Raw genomic sequence first — 16,367 nt, forward strand, 5'->3', positions numbered from 1 at the left:
ACAGCGGAGAGACAAATCTGCTTTAGTTTTTCCGAGATGATATTATTATTGCGGAAAATGGCAAATCATACACTTTCTTTTTCTGTTCTTTTTTTTTGTTCCACATTAAATCAACAGAAGAAAATAAAACAAACAAACGAAAAAAATGCAGGTTGTACAGACATTCACGGATACATGTATTACACAGTCCAGTTTACAACATCATTCAAGAGAGAAAACTGCATTATGGTAACTTTGTACAAAAAAAAAAAAGACGCACCGAATCCGTCATTGTTGTGGTTGCACATTTTCATTGACATACTTTGAAAAAAAATACATAAATAAAAAAAGAATCAAACGGGAGGGATTCAACCTGATTCCTGTCGCATGTAGCTGCCACAAAAGCATATCTTCTTATAATTGTATACTCAATATTTATGTCTTAAAATCTTTCTTTACAGTAATAAGGTCAGACAAGATGTGCGTTTTTTTTATCCTCAGAGGGAAAAATTCTGATAATACACTTGCAATCGCTCACACAAAGTCAGTTCTTCATTTCTTTACTTCATATTGCCGTGCAAACTTGATATGTAATACTGTAATAGGTTTTCCTTTATCTTACGAAAAGGAGTCGCCAGGATTTCGACGGTTCCCAACAACTGCGGAAGTCACCTCGCTCAATCGCAGTTCTTTAATCTTGACAAAGAAAGCACACTCTTGCGCACCCACACAATGACACACAAGATTTGGATCTGTTTTCCAAATTTCAGATTGTTCGTAGAGATGGTGAAATTTTCATGACCGTGCATTTCCTCAAATAGTAGACGTACCTCAAATGCTCACTTGAGATTAATAAACATTTTCCTCAATTAGACGTCTATTGTTCACCGGCCGAGCAATAAAGCCTAAACCCAAATTATTTTAACTCTGTTGCTAGCCAAAACAGCAGCACCTACAGAAAAAAACCAGAAGAATCCGCTCATGTTAAGTTAGCATTTTTAACAAAGATTAGCAATCTAGCAGACAATGAGAGTTGGTCATTTTATGATGTTGTGTGCGTCCAAGTTTATGTTCTGTCATGTGGAGATGACGTCATTAATTCTGACACACGCTCACGCCACAATGCTGTAAACTAATTCCAATCACTTTATGAAAGATGATCGAATGTTACACTGAGACGAGGACTTTACCGACAGTTCGCATTACCGTGGTTTAACATGCAGTCGCTCCGCAGTGTTGTGAGCATCCATGTGGAGATGGGATTTATTATTTTTATTTTTTAATAGCCGTCACGCTATAATGTTGTCAATGTTTTTGTTCCATTATGCTGAGGTCACTTCACACTGTTGTATGCATTTATTTTGTTTTGCCCAGTCTGGCCCGGTGTGACGGTCTGAGCGCTCCCCCGTGCTGAAAGGTCTGCTTGTGACGAATGCGCATGCGTTACTAACGCGAATTCTGGGCAAGTTGCAGAAGCTTGCTGGGAAATCTTCCGGTCTTACAGTTCCCCTTCTTCTACATAGAGGGAGCTAACCTATGCTATATCCTAACCCTAACCCTAACCTAACCTTAAAACAAAAGTTGATAAAAAAAAAAAAAAAAAAGGATATACACATATATGTACGTTCGCTGTGTTCATCGTTCTGAGACATCCGTAGCGAACATGAACACTTGGCGACAAGTTGTCGAATGGCACATGTTGAAGCATGGATGGGGATGTTTCAGAATGGCAGAAAGTTTACAAAATATACGCGCATGCGCATTACCCGCAAAGAGACTTTTCAGCACTGGAACCGCTCAGACTGTCCCACCGGGTTCTGAAGCTTTATGCGTAATAATCCTTTTTATATTGATATAAACTGAACTTTCACAATACAGAAATTGTAATAAATATTATGCTCATAATTGTTGTTTAGTATTATTGAAAAAAATATGTTTGTACAAATAAAGGCCTCTCCATTAATACACGTTTTTTCCTCATCTGCGGCCATTAAATGAGGAACTACGATATACTATTTTTAAAATATTTATAATCTGTGTTTATGTAACACGAGTTGCTTCAACGTATCATAACTGGGGGCATTTGGTCACGTCCACTTTTGTTCCTGAGGAGTGGGTTCTAAATATAGCGTAGAAACCCATCATACAGTCAGTCACAGCCTGGTCGAGGACAATTTCAAACTGAACTGGATGCTAGCGGGATTGTAGCGCACGATGGGACGTCACCATGATTGACAAGCTGCACTTTACTGCGTGTTTTTATCGACTTTGCACTTGTACTGCTCAAAATTGCCGCGTGCTTGCGTTTGGTCCGTCTCCGTCTCAAATATACAAAACTACCTGTAATTTATTCTACAAAAATAAAGAAAGAAATTCAAAGGACTCCGACAAACACGCTGTACAGTAATTGTTCTTCAGAAAAAACAAGACTAAACTGTCAGCAGTCTTTTGCTACATATCCTACTGAAGTACTGTATGTATATATATATATATATATATATATATATGTTTGTGTATGTATATATGTATATATAATAATTTTAAAATATATTCTTTTCACTTGTCATAGGTTTCAAGCTTGTCAAACTGTTCTTGTGCTTTTCAAAGGTGTAAAGCCCCCTAACATGGCTGGGAAATTATTAATAAATGAATACTCTGGAGGAATCATATTTGGCCCCATCTATTTTCCAATTTCATATATTTAATTTGAAATCTCACCACAAACATGGCATCTATTCCCTATATTTACTGACTGTACAAGCAGAAGTGCATTGAACCCGATGTTTGTCTTTGTACAGGAATTAGAGTCTAACAAGTCAACTGCTGAGTCGATGCAGGCCTCGGGATTAAAACAACATCTTTCCATATAGTTTTATTTCTTAACTCACACCTCTTTCTATAATATCTTTTTTTTTTTGGGGGGGGGGGTAATGAACTTTATAATTACACAACACATTGGCTGGGTAGTTTCCTGTGTATGGTACAACAATTAAAAAAAAAAAAAAACAGATTTCATAATAATAATAAATGCGGTCAGGTTGGTCTCACGTGTCCTCAGGAGGTAGGTGAATGAAAGCAGACGTGGACGTCTGGTGGTCGTTCCCAACCTTGATTCCGCTTCTTGTGGGGCGTGTTGGGAGCCCGACGGACAACCACTGACACAAGAGAGACGCTCACCAGGTTCTAGATGTACGCCTCCTCGGTGGCCGGGTTCTGGTTCTGGCTTTCCGTCTGCTGCTCGGGCCCGTTTTCCTGAGCCTTCACCAACACCACCGGCTTGATCATCATCCTCAGACGCTACCAAGGAAGGACGACGACATGGTGGCATAAAACCGTATCAATTCATTTATCCATCAGCCATTTTTGATCCAACAATCCATTTACTTTCATCCCTACATCCATTCTTCCAATTTTCTGATCCATACAAACATCCAGCCATCGTCCTTTCATCCATCTATTTTTCAATTTCTGATCCAGATAACCATCTATCAGTACACCTTGGTCCTTGCTGTCTTTCCATTTCGATCCATCCATTTATAATTTAATCTTTGAATTAATAATCTTATAAAATCAGTCCATCCTTTCTTCGATCCATCTATATACCATTGCCATCCATCAAGACATGAAAGCGCTGAGTCACATGACAAGTCTCCATATCTCCATTCCGGGACCTATCCTTTTTGATCTATCGGTCCTTCAACCCTCGATCCATACACTATATCCATTTTCAACAAGAGACTCCATCCATCCATCCATTTTCTTTGCCACTTATCCTCACGAGGGTCGCAGGGAGTGCTGGAGCCTATCCCAGCTGTCGACGGGCAGGAGGCGGGGTGCACCCTGAACTGGTTGCCAGCCACTCGCAGGGCGCATGGAAGACAAACAGCCACACTCATAAATCGCACCTAGGGGCAATTTAGAGTGTCCAATTAATGTTGCATGTTTTTGGGATGTGGGAGGAAACCCACACAGGCAGGGCCGGCATCGGGATCAAACCTGGGTCCTCAGAACAGTGAGGCCAATGCTTTACCAGTAGATCCACCGTGCCGCCTCTACAAGCGAGTGTAATATTAATTTCTACTTTCTCTGGTGCGGAACGTGAGCCAAACTCCCCATTAAAATCCCAAATCATCACCATCCACATCATCCCCCGACTCAAGTGAAGACGCACCACTGGCGGCTCGGCGGCACCGTCCGCATTCCACGAGCAGCACTTGCGAGCTGTAATGTGCCGTCTGATTGCTACAATTAAGACAATCTGCTGCCACTGTGCCTCCCGACACCTGCACGCCGCCGCCGCCGCCGCCGACAGCCTCTGTAATTAGCGCCCATTTCCTGCCACACTGGTGCCTGTCACGCTCAGCCGCTGGAGGATCGTATAGATTTACGCTCGCCACTTCACACGCTCGCAATAACCGCGCACAATAATGTAAATGATGCGCCGCAAAATTGGTTTTAACCGCAGTCATTTCTCCAGTTGACTAAAAATGCAGTTCAATCATTCCTCTGGATGCAATCTGCCGTCATCTCAAGTCGCTCAGCAGAACTCATTACGATCTCCATTTTACAAATCCTTTTATCTAAGGCGCGACTCCTCGTGCCACTTATCCCGTCTTCATGCCGCATGCTCACGTGTTTGCTTATTACAGTTGTGTTGTGTTGCGCTGATCTGCTAATACACTAAATCGCATTATGCAAAGCTGTGGCACTTCAATACGGAATGTGAAGAGTCTACACTCTGTAGCTAGGGCTATTTTTTTTTTCAAGACTCCCAAAATGTATGTGGGCATGGGGGAGTTAGGTCAGTCACAGTTTGCATTGTAATGTACTTAAAACGCTAAGAATAGTAGTTACAGTGCATCTAGAAATTATTCACCGCGCTTCAAATTTTTTCCCGCATGTTATTTTACAACGTTATTTCAAAATGGATTTAAACTATTAATAATGTCGATGTGAAGAAAAAAAAATCAGGTTTTGCAAAACTATTTGCTATTTGCATGTGACGATTGTTACACTTTTTCCTCGCTGTTCAGCTCAATTTGGCTACCGTAGATCAGCAAAGATACTTAAAGAAGAAGAATGGAATGTTTATTTTTTTTTACAGCGATTAAGTTCATTTTAGACTTGCAACGCAGTTAAAGAGCAACCAACATGCCATCAAATAGTGAACAGTTTTATACTATCTTATTTAGCAAAACCTTTGTGATGATAAAAAGGCTAAAAAAAATTATCTGACCAAACTAAACTGACAGTCGATGGAATCCCCTAACGGTAAATATGAAAGAATCAAGTCTGGGCTTGGTCATTTTCTTTCTCAAATATATAAAACTTTGATCTACACAAAAGCATTTGGGTATTGTCAACCAAAGGTTTCATGTATTGGTTTTAATAGAGCTGAGCATTTCCACCCTATCCGCTTCAAAGAAAAGCCAGAATACTCTTTGCCGCAAGCATTTCGAACGTTTCACTTTTTAATTTCATGGCTTACGCTGTAATTATTAGATAGCAACACACACACACGCACTCATTTTGAACAATACACACGCAAAAGAAACTAAATCCAGACGGATCATCACCTCCTTGTATGTGCCTTTGAGTGTGAGGAACATGTAGCCCATGTAGCCGGGGATGAGGACCATGGAAGAGAGGGCCATTAACCACCCGACACCCTGACCCCAGGCTGGGAACACGTAGTCGCCCATGGTCAGCGGTACCATCTGCACTGCACTGAACAGAAACACTCCCTGGAAACGAGACACCGGGGTACGCATGTCATCATCTGCGTTGTCACACACGGAATGCAACTGTGGAGCTCTGCCGTTTCGCATCTGCGCATTTCTGCCTGTAGGAGGCACTCATGAGTCTCTTGAGGGCGTTTTGTCAAGCTCTGACCTTGTGGTGTTAAGCTAATACGGTTTTCTCTTTTATGGGTAAGTCATCAAATGAACGATAAAGTGGTTTGCAATTATTCGTCGCCCATCTGCCGAATAAACAAAGATCAAATTTGGTAGCCATAACTCCAGATATAATAAAATCATACGACGACTATTAAAGAGTGTCCTCTGTTTACAGTGTACAGAAGTGGAACCTCACTGGCATGTTTTCCTATCCTATGTGAACTGAGTAGTAAAGTACATATTTGTGTGAAGAATACTTTTAGACATGAGTATAAAATACTTAAATGCTAAACAGTATGTACAGAGGTGTGCCAACTTTTGCTGCGTGGTGACGTTCTTAAACAAGTTCGCTGTGTGCTGTTCGTAGCCTCAAAACCGAGAACCATCTGTAAGGATGACTCTTTTGAGATTTTGCTTTATGGGTTGTACTTACGGCCACAATGAGCGGCGTAAAAACAACCCAGCAGGCCTTCCACCACACGCAGGGCCGGTAGCCGATCATTTCCTCGACGTTGTCGTAGAATTTATTCACGCCTGCAAAGTACCGAGAAAACTTTGTGAATCCACAGCGGTCTCTTGGCGTCTCCCATGGATTAAAAAAAAAAAAAAAAAATCCCCTTTATTAAAAGTACGCCTCACCATAGAACCACGAAATGGAGACGCACTCGAAGAAGACTAGGAAGAGCAGACACATCCCACTCGCTGAGTAGTAGTCAAAGAGCTTAAACACGTACAGGCCACCCTGCAGAACGAGACAAGAGGACATTGATGAGGGGGGCAGGGACAGAACCATAACATAAACCAAGCAATTAGGGTGCGGGAAAGTAGCAGACCAGTCAAGTGGAACAACATCAAAAGCGAGAGAGCGATATCTTGATGGCGAGGACACGACATTACTGCAACGATACCGAAGCCGAGGTCCAGCTCAACTGGACTTGAACAATCATCAAATTCCCTGGAAGCTCTTTTTTTTTGGGGAACAGTTTCCTTCTAACATGTCTGTACACAATGCCTGTGAACCAATTTTCCTTTCCAGTTTGGATTTCGCAGATCCGAATTTCACATTTTAGCCAGCATGAAAGGATTAACTCTTTGTTTGTGCTTTGCTTTTTCCTTTGTCGACACTTCCATAAATGACGACAGCTATGATGTGAAATGGCTGAGGGGAAGTCTTGATACTGGGATTCGATGGGTTGTCATTTCCGGTTTTGTTCCTATCCCTGTTAGCATGATTCTACACTCGTCTGGTTTTAGGACTTTCTCTATAGCGCTTGTCCTCAATAGGGTCGTGGTCGAAATGGAGCTTATCCCAGCTGTCTTTGGGCAAGAGTTTTGGGATACACCCTGCTGGTCGTTAGCCAATCGCAGGGCACATATATACAAACAGACAATACAAACAATATTGAGTTAAATCGAGTCGAATATTTTTTTTCAGGATGTGAGAGGAAACCAGAGTATCCGGAGAAAACCCACACTGGTACTGTAAAAACACTCAAAGTCCACACAGGCAACGCATCGAACTGTGAGGCAAACGTGATAACTAGTCAACCAACCTGCTGCCATTTTGGATCTAAATGAAATATCCATCCATCCATCCATCCATTTTCTTAGCCACTTATCCTCACAAGGGTCGCAGGCCGTGCTAGAACCTATTCCAGCTGTTGACGGGTAGGAGGTGGGGTACACCCGGAACTGGTTGCCAGCCAATCAAAGGGCAGATAGAGACAATCATTTGCACTCACAATCACACCGAGGGGCAATTCAGACTCTCCAATTAATGCATGTTTTGGGGATGTGTGAGGAAATCGGAGTGCCCGGAGAAAACCCACACAGGCACGGGGAGAACATGCAAACTCCACAGAGGCATTTGAATCCTGGTCCTCAGAACTGTGGGGTCAAGGCTCAACAACTGCATCCCCGTGCCGCCTAAATCAGACATTTTATTTTGAAAATCAACCAAATGGTAGTCCCGTTGAATTTGTCTGTTTACTTGCCTGGGTGATGTTAGACAGTCCAATAATGTAGGAGATGAGGCAGACGATGGCGATGAAAATCTCGCGACGTTTCCGCAAAATATGAGGGAACTCGTCCACCAGCGCGGTAATGAAGCCTTCCACGGTACAGAACTGGTAGAATAGCACAGTCAATTGGTTTTTATCTCAAAGCAATTCTTCCGTCACGGTTGCTTTGGGTTTTGTCAGTACCTGGCTGTCGATTCCTAGCATTAGTAGCATGGAGAAGAAGAGGACGGCCCACAGAGGGGAGATTGGCAGTTGGGTGACAGCCTCGGGATAAGCCAAAAATGCCAGGCCAGGTCCTTGAAAGACGTATGGGGGTACAAAGGCACAGAGTTTGTATGTCGCTTATCGTGCGGTGGGGTAGATCCTGACTGATCACGAGTCAATCACAAGACTTCACTGACACCATCCATCACTTGTTACCCATCAGGGTTGCAGGAGTGCTGGATCTTAACCCAGATGATTTGGGTCAAGCAACCACTTACACCTATGGACAATTAAAGTATTCAATGAACCTAACACACATGTGGGATGAAGCAGGAATACCTGTATAAAACCCACATAAGCATGGGGAGAGCATGTAAACTTCATGTCGAAAGGCCAGAGTCTAGATTGAAACCCCAAACCTTAGAACTGTTCGGTCAATATGCTAACTGAGACCTTTCATGTTGAATTTTAGCTAAGGACGATTTGTTTAACCCTGAATTAAAAGGCCAACAAAAAAAAAATGTTTTGGCTTAAGTGTGATGAAAGTCTGGAGACTGCAATGCAAGAGAACACAAACTAAACATAGAACAAACGACAAAGATGAAGCTAAAAATGAGTCAAAAGCATCCTTGGGGGTGGTGAATGTCGAACTGAACTTGGCGATTTACAAAGGACAGAGATTTGCAAAATCACTGTCCTATTTTCTTTCTTTCTTTCTTCTTTTTTTAATTAACCAAGAAATAAAAACCAAGTTGCAATTTTCGCCTTTCTGACTCAAAGAATAACACATCTAGCGAATTCAAGAGCTAATTATTTGCGCGGCTCCGAGTGTCTGTTGCCTTTGCTGATTGTCGCCATCGAGCTTCAACATTGATTGCAATTACCTGAGGCTGCCACATCAGCAATGGGTCTCTTTGTCACGTTGGCCATAAATCCCACAATGGAGAAGATGACAAAGCCCGCGAACATGCTGGTGAAGGAGTTGATGCAGCAGACAATGACAGAATCTCTGTCGGGAGGGAGACAAAGCACAAGGCGGCCATTGTCACACCGATATCAATTCCTTATCATCCCGTCACACATTGGTGAAAGGGATGGCAGCGACGGGGGGTGGAATTGGATGGGAAGCCATTTTGGATCCAGGGGTAAAGAAATGGCTGCTTATTTCTGACCTATTCCTTTGAACGGAAACAGTTTGAAGTAGTTTGAAAGCAGCAGAGCAAAACTACTGAAATCATTGGAAAACTGGAGAACTAAATAGAATTTTAGGGGTATCAGGTAACAATAAGCTTGGCAGGAATCCAACTGGGATTTTTCATCCTACCAATATGAACAGAGAGCCGTTAAAAACTCCTTTGTCCAAATAAATCAAGTGTTGAAGAAAGTCAATATTCAAGTCATGCATGTTATGATGATTTAAAACGCATGTTTTGACTTTTGAGAGAACTCACAACAACAATAAGAACAAAGCTGCCCACCATTACTGTGTTGTAATAAACCAAGTGTCGATGAACATTTATGAAAATAAACTAATGGAAAAGCCCAAGAAAAAACTCAACGTTGGGTCGCTTACAGATGTTACTACGCGTTAATGAACCGAGTGCTAAAGACCTTTTAAGACAAATTATGTTTTAAGCAAATGACTAACAGTAAAAGTGACATTTTTATTGTTGATCGATGCTTGCATATTAAAATTGTACCTTGTATGATGACATTACTATTGGTCAGATAACCTCATGCCGCTATAGGGTACAAAGTAAGTGCACAAAGCTATTCTTTCAAGCAACCCTTCAACTCCAATGTGACAATTTCTACTATTAACAGGCTCCAAAATTGTTTTTAGACTTAATGACACCAAGCTGTAAAAGTCAAGGACACAAAAGAAGCTTCAAACCCCATTACCTTAAGACCTTAATACCTTAAGATATAGAATAAGAAACTTGTTACACTGACTCAATTTAGGTTAACAAGGTTGTACGTAAGAACCATCACCCCACCGCTCTCCCCCTACCCAAAAAGAAAATTAAACCCCAAGACCAAACTTGGGTTGAGCAGCAAACCAATGTTAGTTCGTATGCAAAAATCACCAATTAATAATAATACTAGAAGTGTACCTACCTGTATACGTTGTTGTTGAAGGGGTTGTAGCTCCCCAGTGCGATGAGAGAGCCCAATCCCAGGCCGTAGGAAAAGAAGATCTGCGTGGCAGCATCCAGCCAAACCTGACACAGCGAAGAGACAACGTCGTTACATAACTGGACCCATAACTACATTTGACATATTTTGCGGGATTCTTAGAACTTGATGCACATTTGATGCAACATGTGCCTTTATTGTGTCGAAGGAAATCTGGTCAGAGTCCAACTTATTTTCTCCAACCTTTTCTGAATTTACTTGGATTTTAAAAAAAATAAAATACACCATTGAAATTAGGAAAACTTCATTTTTTTCTGAACTTACTTGGATTTTTTAAAAATAAAATGTACCATTGAAATTGTTAAAAAAAATCTTCAGGCTCATGAGGAAAAAAACTATATTTAAATGAAAGAGAAAATACCTATTTTCTGAAGGGGTTAGGGTTCATGTAACTTTACATTATTTATGTAGATTCTCAGTCATTGGGGTCATGGTAGTCCTCAAAGGTTGAATCAAGGCAGATGGACTGTTCTTGTTCATTGAAGACAATTCACCTTTAATCCAAAGGACTTCTTCAGTTATAAAATTTTAGTTGTGTAGTCTCCCAATTTGTGCATCGTTCAGTGGGTATGTTCTTGGGGATGATCAACAATAGGGTTCTTTGTTGCCCAGTGTGGTTCGTCCAACGGCCGTCCTGCGTGCTAATCCATCATTCTGCTTCTGAAATGTAACTTTTTCAGGAGTGGAACACCAAAACGGCGCTCTTACCTCAGATTCCTTCAGTTTGTCAAAGTCTGGTGTGATGTAGAAGAGGATTCCGTCCATAGCTCCGGGCAGACTGATGCCGCGACAAAACAGGATGAACAGCATAAAGTAAGGGTACGTTGCCGAAAAGTACACCACCTGTAAAGGACGGGGAGTCATTTTTACACAACTTGGGGTTTTTTCTTGCATGAAGGCAAAATATGTTGTTGTGACCTAGTCAGCCAACGCCTACCCTTAGACAAGTCCTACTGCAATCCCTCTAAACTGATCCTTGCAAACCATGTCAGTACGTTGCAGATATTTTTCCATTCTAAAATACATGTACTGTCTGTTATTAAATCTAAATTGAACAAGGATGAGAGTGGCATGGAACCTTGTCAAGGTTGTTCACCACAGTGAGAGAAAAAAAATCATTTGTTTGTGTTTATCTGCCCGTCCGTCACCCGTTGGAAGGAGAGGACCAAATCAGAACAAACCTAACTCAAAATGGCAAAAAAGGCAGTAAAGTCCTTGAAGAAAAATGAAAAATTGTAAATGTATTTTGTTTCTCCCATTTATTAGGTACAAGGTTACTTCCTGATTCATAAAATATTATACAAGACATTACTAACGGACTACGAGGTGTGAACCATTTTCGATTTTGGGAAGGGACCAACCAGCTCTACATTGTCTCAAAAAAAAGGAAAAATAAACAAAATAATGTTTGTACAACATTGGAAAATATTTTTGTTTGTCAGGGCGGTGGATGGAAGCTACTTCTGACTAGTTAACTGCTTCTCAGAAAATGACAAAAGACATTGGGAATGGACTGACAAGACTGAACCATTCTTGATTCTGGGACGGGAGCAAAAAGTTCCATCAAGACTAAAATCATGAAAATGGAAAATGAAGTCAGAGAAAGAGGGTAGTCTGCCATTTATATTCTGGAGCGGGGGGGCTAATTCCATCATGCGTCTATTGGCGAATTCCTCTAGCTGCAAGTTTATCTGGATTTGCACCCAAATCAAATGGCTCCACAAAATTTAATTGCGCTTTTGCCCCGGGGAACAAATAAAATCAATGCAGTGTATGTGGATCAGCACATTTCGCTTTAGGGACGATTCTACACTTGAAAGCTTTTTTGTAATAACACTCAACCATCAACTCTTAAACGAACACAGTCTCAAGTAGGACAATTGAAGGGTAAAGTAGTGAAGTTACATAATCCGCTTCCAACCCCAAAACCTCCCACCCCCGCACCCCCTTGGAACACAGTAATCCGGCGTGGTGCGGTGATGGCTCGGCGACCTTGAAGAATGAATCGGGCGTCTTGTTTGCAGTGAAACGGCGGGCGCTAAATGTTTCCTTTGTGCCGCGTCCTCGGCGACTGACTCACTTTGCCGGTCCAGCTGACCCCCTTCCAGATGCAGAAATAGACCAGTACCCAGGCAATGGCCAGGGTGATGGCCAGCGGGATCCTGACTTCTCCGGGCTTCTCCAGGCCGTCGGTCAGCTGGTGCATGTTGCGTCTGCAGGGGAACGTGCGGAAGGTTGTCTTTTACTGGAAATTTCAATCGGTGAAGGAAACTTCTCTTTACCCCGACAACCTTTTTAGAAGGCCACTTTTGAGCTGAAGTCTCACAAGCTATCATGATGTCATGCATGAACTCCAGTTTTTAATGATATTGTTGCTTGACCTCCATATTGTACCACTTTGGAGCGGCAGATGTCGGTCTATTTCATTTATATTGAAAGAAATATGTTACTCGTTGTTAAACTGATCGGCAGGTTCATTTTGTTATTTTGCAGTTCCATTTACGGTTCTATGGTTATCATTGGAATTTCCCCATTTGGTCAACAAGGAGAACTAAAACAAACATTAAAAAAAAAAAAAAGGCCAGTTTGTCCTTTAGATGCCCACTAATCTGAAATCTCACTAGCTGCCCCAAAATCACTCATGAACCCCATGTTTTCTTTGACTTTTGACCCTTATTTTTCCACATATTGTAGGTTAATCTCCAAATTCTAACCCCCCCCCCCAAAAAAAAATAAAAAAAAAAATAAAATCACTTTTGGAGTCATTCCTTTAAATACTCATTGAGCTGAAGTTTCACAAATTTTCCATGATGATGGTTTGAATTTTAGACACATTTTTTAACGTTTTGTTTGACTTTAAAGACAAAATATTGGTTGAACTCTGAATTCTGGGGTGTTTAACTTTGAAGGTTCCATTCTTTGCGCACTCATGTAATATTTTCGATTATCCTGAGTATTATACGTGGACTGTCAAGGTCAACTTACTCCCAGAACTCCACCACTGCACTTGTGAGGTTCCTGGTGTCGGGGATGCTGTAGTTGGTGTAGCAGCGGTCTGTGTTCCAAGAATTACCACAAGTCTGCCATGGGAGGTCCTGGAGAGAGAGAGAGAGAGAGAGAGAGAAATCTTTTGACTTGGAAGTGCACTTTCCCACCTCCGAGTCCAATTCTGTGTTCCAAATCCATGATAGTCTTTGGGGTTGATGGGGAATGGTGAGGGGTGCTCGGGGGGGAGACATTGCGATTTCACGCTTCCCTCTAAAAACCAGATGACTCATTGCCAGAATGCATTCATCAATAGCTTGTGTAAAGTGCTAATTATGCGGGAAAGGAAGTAATAAATGTCATAGTCTGTTAAGGGCTTTACAAGTTTGTTTTTTTAAGAGCAGTTTTCTTTTCTAATCTATGCGATACTCCTCAATAATGTCTGTATTGTATATTGTTGTTGATTTTTTCGTTTGTTTGTTGGCACAACTGATTACAACGATGGGCTCACAGTTCTGAAGACTGCGGTTCAAATCTCAGCCCTGCCTGTGTGGAGTTTGCATGTTCTCCCAATGCCTGGGTGGGTTTTCTCTGGCCACTCCGGTTTCCTCCCACATCCCCAAAAACATGCATTCATTGGAGACTCTAAATAAATTGCCCTTAGGCGTGATTGTGAGTCTGACTGTTGTTTGTCTCTTTGTGCTCTGCGATTGGCTGGCAACCAGTTCAGGGTAAATCCCGCTTCTTGCCCGATAACAGCTGGGATTGGCTCCAGCACACTCCGGAGACCCCTCGTGAGGATAAGTGGCTCAGAAAATGGATGGATAGATTGTGCGTGTGATATTGAAATATTTTACATAAAGATACTTACAGCGGTGAAAGAGTTGTAAAGATAGTAAATGGCCCAGGAAATGATGACAATGTAATATATGTTAAGCCAGAAGGAGAGAACAGCAGCCGCCAGTCCGACACCTGGAACAACACACAAATGCTCGAATGAAAAATATTATAAACATCAGATTTTTTGCACAAAATTCAGATGATTTTTAGTCATTATTTTAAGTCTATTACGAGTTTAGGTGGGGGGTGGGGGGTTCTTATCTTTCTGGGCACTAAGCATGAATCACACGAACCTTATTTATCATTATTATTAATATCATAATAATAATAATAGAATGTAAACTCGCCATCTAAATACATTTTGTTAAAAAAAATGTTTTTTCTTCTTTTTACCTTTGAACATGGGAGCCAGCTTCCACACTCCGAGCCCCCCAATAGACGTGTACTGACCCAGAGCCGTCTCCAGAAAGAAGAGGGGCATGCCAGCAAATATCAAGGTTAAAAAGTAGGGAATCAAGAAGGCTCCTGAATGAGAGGTAAAAAAAAAAAAAAAGGTGATGAAAAGTAGTAATGATTAACATTCAACAGCATAATCCACGTGTTATCAAAAAAAAAAAAAAAAAAGGTGAATTCGGCACAGGACGCCTGTGCGTAATTGCGCACGGCTACACGTTTGGATTTTAGAGAAATTCAATCCCGTTTTAAGTTCCTTTGGAAGGAAAAACAAGTCCTGTTTACCTCCTCCGTTCTTTCCACACAAATAAGGAAATCTCCACACATTCCCGAGTCCGATTGCGTATCCCACACACGAGAGCAAGAAGTCAAATTTCCCGGCCCATGTTTCTCTCTCGGGTATGTCCTTTTTGCTTTTCTGCACCTTCACCACCAGCGTTTTGGGTTTGTCGTTGGCCGTGCTCGTCGGCGGCTCGCTCACGGTCTCCGTGAGGACGTGGCCGTCCGAGGCTTTGGTCCCGTTCGTGGCCATGTTCGCTTCGAGGAGGAGGAGGAGGAGAAGGAGGAAGGGCACCACTTCAGGAGCACCGGTTCGGGTCACGCAGCTTCCCGGTCCCACCGGTTAACTGCCGGAGGAATGTGGAAAATGTGCATTAAATACAGATACTCTTATTTTCCACTTTTACGCGTGATTTTCAATGCATCACTTTGTTGAAGCGGTGAAAAAGAAGAAAACAGCCCAATTAATCCAAATAATTCCTGCCGTGTAAAAAAATGAACGTGCTTGCGGAGAAATGTGCAGCTTGCTGTCTAAAAAAATAATTAGGAGCCAGACGCCACATTTAGGTTTCATGAAAAAAGAAGAGTGGCAAGAAAGGTGTACATTTACGCGCAGAAACCACTCAAGAAACGTGAAATAAGATCAATTCATCGCGAATAACGATCGGAAATGACACAATTATTGCACGAACCCGTTGTTTATACCAAAATGCAGCTTTTATATTCATTTTTTTCTTTCTCCTTCGCCGTGTTTGCAAAAAAAAAAAAAAAAACGCAACGAGCGGATGAATGCGCGCAATTACGCACGAGTAACACGAATTTACGCCAAAAGTATGATAAAATCTCAATATGATGTTATCATTACTCTTTTCTATTAAAACGATGGCTTACCTCATTGTAAAAATCATTTGACATTTATTCACTATTGGAAACAAACCTAGCACAGCAAATTATGAAGAAAAAAAACCAAACCCAAACCAAAATATGAGATACTTACAGTGGACTACTTTGTCTTCCCGGTGGAAATAAATCCCCAAAAGTTATTCCTTGCACTTTTTTGTGCGTCTTGACTGGAAGTGTTTGCATCCGATCCTCTTGCTGGCGAGTAAATGATCCCGAGGGTGGAGGATGGACGGATGGATGAAGATAAAGAAGAAGAAGAAGAAGAAGAGGGGATAGATGGAAGGATGGAAGGACGGCGGAAGGGGGTGTGCGCTGCTGCCCTTAAAGGAGTGGTGCTGAAAGAGAGGCAGCCGGCAGACGAGAAGACGCGAGGAGAAGGAGCCGTCTGACTTGGAGCGCGCAGGGGCGTAGCGACGTGCAGCGCGGCCTCATCCACATAGTTGGTCGAGGCCCCCTCCCCACCTCCTCCGCTCACACTCACACACACGCGCGCGCGCACACAGCGACTCTAGTCCAACATGTCCAGCGCGGATGGATGGCAGCGGCTTCGGGAGAGGAGCATCTTCTTGTCCCAATGTTTTATATCCTTTCTCACCTCCTCTTTTTTTCT

At 42.1% G+C, this 16,367-nt stretch overlaps 1 protein-coding gene across 1 annotated transcript; it reads right to left on the reverse strand.

The window, feature by feature from the left end:
• Nucleotides 1-2,909: 2,909 nt before the first annotated feature.
• Nucleotides 2,910-15,107, reverse strand: slc6a1b (solute carrier family 6 member 1b). Its single transcript, XM_061831946.1, has 14 exons — nt 14,861-15,107; nt 14,516-14,647; nt 14,154-14,254; nt 13,283-13,392; nt 12,378-12,510; nt 11,006-11,140; nt 10,220-10,323; nt 8,986-9,110; nt 8,081-8,193; nt 7,871-8,002; nt 6,516-6,618; nt 6,310-6,410; nt 5,556-5,723; nt 2,910-3,276 (listed from the first exon to the last, which is right to left on the reverse strand). The coding sequence occupies exons 1-14, from the start codon at nt 15,105-15,107 to the stop codon at nt 3,163-3,165; spliced, it is 1,818 nt and encodes a 605-aa protein (XP_061687930.1). The 3' UTR covers nt 2,910-3,162.
• Nucleotides 15,108-16,367: the final 1,260 nt, after the last annotated feature.

The sequence above is a fragment of the Syngnathoides biaculeatus genome, chromosome 10 (genome assembly GCF_019802595.1).
Source record: "Syngnathoides biaculeatus isolate LvHL_M chromosome 10, ASM1980259v1, whole genome shotgun sequence".
In the NCBI taxonomy this organism is placed as follows: domain Eukaryota; kingdom Metazoa; phylum Chordata; class Actinopteri; order Syngnathiformes; family Syngnathidae; genus Syngnathoides; species Syngnathoides biaculeatus.

Bases quoted from the DNA above. Each gene is read 5' to 3' on its own strand.
- slc6a1b (XM_061831946.1), bottom strand. From the start codon at position 15,107: ATGGCCACGAACGGGACCAAAGCCTCGGACGGCCACGTCCTCACGGAG. The intron at 11,141-12,377 runs GTGAGTCAGTCG...CGTCCTTTACAG, and splicing joins GGGTCAGCTGGACCGGCAAA to GTGGTGTACTTTTCGGCAAC. The intron at 3,277-5,555 runs GTGATGATCCGT...CTTCCTTGGTAG, and splicing joins TCAAAGGCACATACAAGGAG to CGTCTGAGGATGATGATCAA.